General features: G+C 53.8%; 1 protein-coding gene across 1 annotated transcript; it reads left to right on the forward strand.

Moving 5' to 3' along the window:
* The first annotated feature begins 55 nt into the window (after nt 1–55).
* On the forward strand, nt 56–2,901 carry CSUI_008948 (uncharacterized protein). The gene has a single exon (XM_068069067.1). It carries the CDS (start codon nt 1,506–1,508, stop codon nt 2,379–2,381), a length of 876 nt encoding a protein of 291 aa, XP_067918957.1. The 5' UTR covers nt 56–1,505; the 3' UTR covers nt 2,382–2,901.
* The last annotated feature ends 27 nt before the right edge of the window (nt 2,902–2,928 follow it).

Genomic DNA, 2,928 nt, shown 5'->3' on the forward strand with positions numbered 1-2,928 from the left:
TTGTGCAGCGGGCACTACACCTACCACTTCCAAACCCGGAGGCCATACTCCGATTAGCGAATCCCTCTGGTGTGGGAAAAAGTAGTCATAGCGACTGAAAGCCCCTATGGACGGCATCTCGGAGTAATGCAAGTGCGGCAGCGCCTAGGCGGCTCAATACATACGCAGCTCTGGATGCCTAAGCGTGGCGTACGTATGCGGGTCGCCTAATATGCAGTGGGCTATTGTAATTATAGGTCTACTTCAGGTGTGTGCACAGGTAATGTAGGGAAAAAGGAAAGCAAAAATCCCTAAAGGCGCTTCGAAGACAACAGCGACGAGACACCAAGCGTCGTGTCCCAGAAGGGTGGGGCAGAGGCACCACTGTGCCTGAGCACTGAAGAAAAGCGGCTCGAGTAAGGAAGGCCTTTGTGCTATATCGGCTCGCGGAGGAATTTTCTGTCACGTGAAAGAGGGTGAATCAGCTGCAGATCAGCACCGAGCGCGTATAATTTCGTGGTCCGCGGGGAACCCGTGCCACGGTGATGTTCCGGCGACACGCGGAGTGCGGCAGCATCGAGAGCTAAGAAAGAGGGAGGCATTTTTACCTGTGAGGCCTGCTTCGGATCCGGCCAGTCAGACTTCGTCAGGAGGCATGTGCTCCCTTGCAGCACAAAAGCTTTCTCAAAATTCCGAGCCGCAGAGTGCTAAGAGCAAGCTCTAGGGTAGATCCAATTCGATTGCGATACCTTCAGAGACGTGGGCATCTCGTCTCAGCCCATCACAGCAGGACACAAGGAGGACGGGAAAGCGGGGATACGGGAAGACATGGGCTGAGTCGAAGAGCGAGTAGTCTACTGAGGAAGAGACAGAATTCAAAGCGAGTGGATTAAATACATTAGGTGAGTGCCCCTTGAAGTGGTGGGTACCTTGACAGCAGCTAACTAATCAAACCACTTTAGGGTGGCGGAACTCACAAGTCTTAACACATGTTACCAGACACCAGGCGCAGCCGGTTTTGAAGACAGGAAACTCCAAGATTTTATCTGTTGGAATTCAAAGAATCGTCGTGGGACAGATTTCTTCCGCGAGGGAATCATGCAGCGACCAGCTGTCTCGGATCCGCATAGGAATGACGGTTCTGCTTCTCTCTGTCGGTACATTTTTAGCAGACCGCGAATGATAATCGAGGTAAGAAAGACTGTCCTCCTGCAGGGGGTGCGCCCTTTGTGGCAGGAGCAGGGGTCGTCACGGCATGTCTTGTCTATTCGCGCACCAACCGTGCGGGCGCTAGGGCTTCCCCACTTGGAAGGGCGCAACCCCCCGATGCACCTCTTCGTTAATTACTAACATAGTTTCCCTCGGAGAACGTGCGTTTCAGGTTTCAGGAGAATCTCCTACTACGCGGGAAAAGAAGGGGTTGTCTGTGTAATGAAGAGAACTTCGCCCATGCCACGGAGAACAGTCACTCGTGCGTTGCCGGGTACCAAGCTTTCTACCATACAGTTCACCAGCTATCTGAGAAGATGAAGAGAAACCGACGCTTGGTCGTAGTGTTGGCTTTAGTAGGAAGCCTTTTTCTCGTTCTGTCGCCGTTCTCGGCCCAGCTGGCCGTTTCCTCAGAAGAAGACTCAGCAGCGGACGCCAGCAATTTCTCTCTCTCCGATAAGGATGACCTGGACGACGCTCGCCACAACTTCGAAGAGGCTGTTTTGCGCGAGGAGAGACCTGGAGTCAGCGCTGCGCAGGGACACCGCTCCGGTACGAGATCATCAATGACCGCCGAAGAACATATGCATGAGAATAGTCCCTCAAAGAGACAGTGGCGGAGTTCGTCACGAAGTTCGATACAGTGGCATTTGCCTCGCAGGGGTTCGCAAACTCGACCCTATCGCTCAGTGTCGAAGCCGCTTGGAGCCGTGATTTCGATGGCTGCAGCTATTTTCGTGCTGTGGCGATTTTGGAATGCCGTTTTGAGGTGTCTCGAGCAGAACCATTACACATCAAGAACTGATGGGACGACCCCCAGGCTACTGAGTGACTCGCAGGCTTCAGCCGTGTCCCTCTCCGAATGTCTGAAAACTGAAGGGGAGAGGAGCCTGTCTACTGGGGACTTGGTGAAGGAACACGAGGTCGTGGATAGGGCTGGAGGAGGGAACTTTGCTGAGGAAGACGACGACGTGGAGGAGGCCGAGAAACCGGTAAAGACCGGTGGTGAGGGCGAAACTGGAAGTGTAGCGGCTCAGAAGCAACGGCGCCGTAGTCTATTGGCCGCCTTCCGAGTTCTTGTTAGAGTCGTTTCCGCTTTCATCATAGCCGGCGGTATCATTGGTACCATGGTTTTACAGAGCGCCACCGACGCACCGGAAGCACGTCCTGATGCCGTAACACCTANNCGATGACCTCAGTGCCGTAACACCTAAAGAGGTTATGTCCCTTACCTTGCTTTCTGGCGGAGTCCTGGGGGTCTTCAGTGATTTCTTTCCACGAAGGAGTGGAACACGGGGCCTACTTCTGGTACATCCGTAAAAGCAGGACGTTTGTCGCCGATGCAGGAGCGCGTCAGTAATTTCGTCTTCAAGTTCATTGTTCCAATGTTCGCCATCTTAGTAACGACCGCTGAGAGCTCCGCAGCGATCTGGGTACTCATAGGAGTTGCAGTACTGGTCCTAGTCTACTCCGTCGAAGCTCCTCTCCACAGTCTGATAGCTCGAATGCGCCGACGCGGTCGCACCGCGAATGTGTGATATATTTAAGCACAAAGTGTGTGACATTCTGACTGTCGAAAGCATGGATGTTTGCGTGGAGTCTCACGTATGTTGGAAGGGAGACCACGACTTTGGGCATTTCAATTTCTTCTGTCAGTCTGCTGTTTGCCGACAAACGGGGGACGCCCTGCGGTGACGGAGCAGAGGTCATCGCCTTGGCGAGCGCCAGGACTGCCCCCCC

The sequence above is a fragment of the Cystoisospora suis genome (genome assembly GCF_002600585.1).
Source record: "Cystoisospora suis strain Wien I chromosome Unknown contig_5160, whole genome shotgun sequence".
Taxonomy (NCBI): Eukaryota; Apicomplexa; class Conoidasida; order Eucoccidiorida; family Sarcocystidae; genus Cystoisospora; species Cystoisospora suis.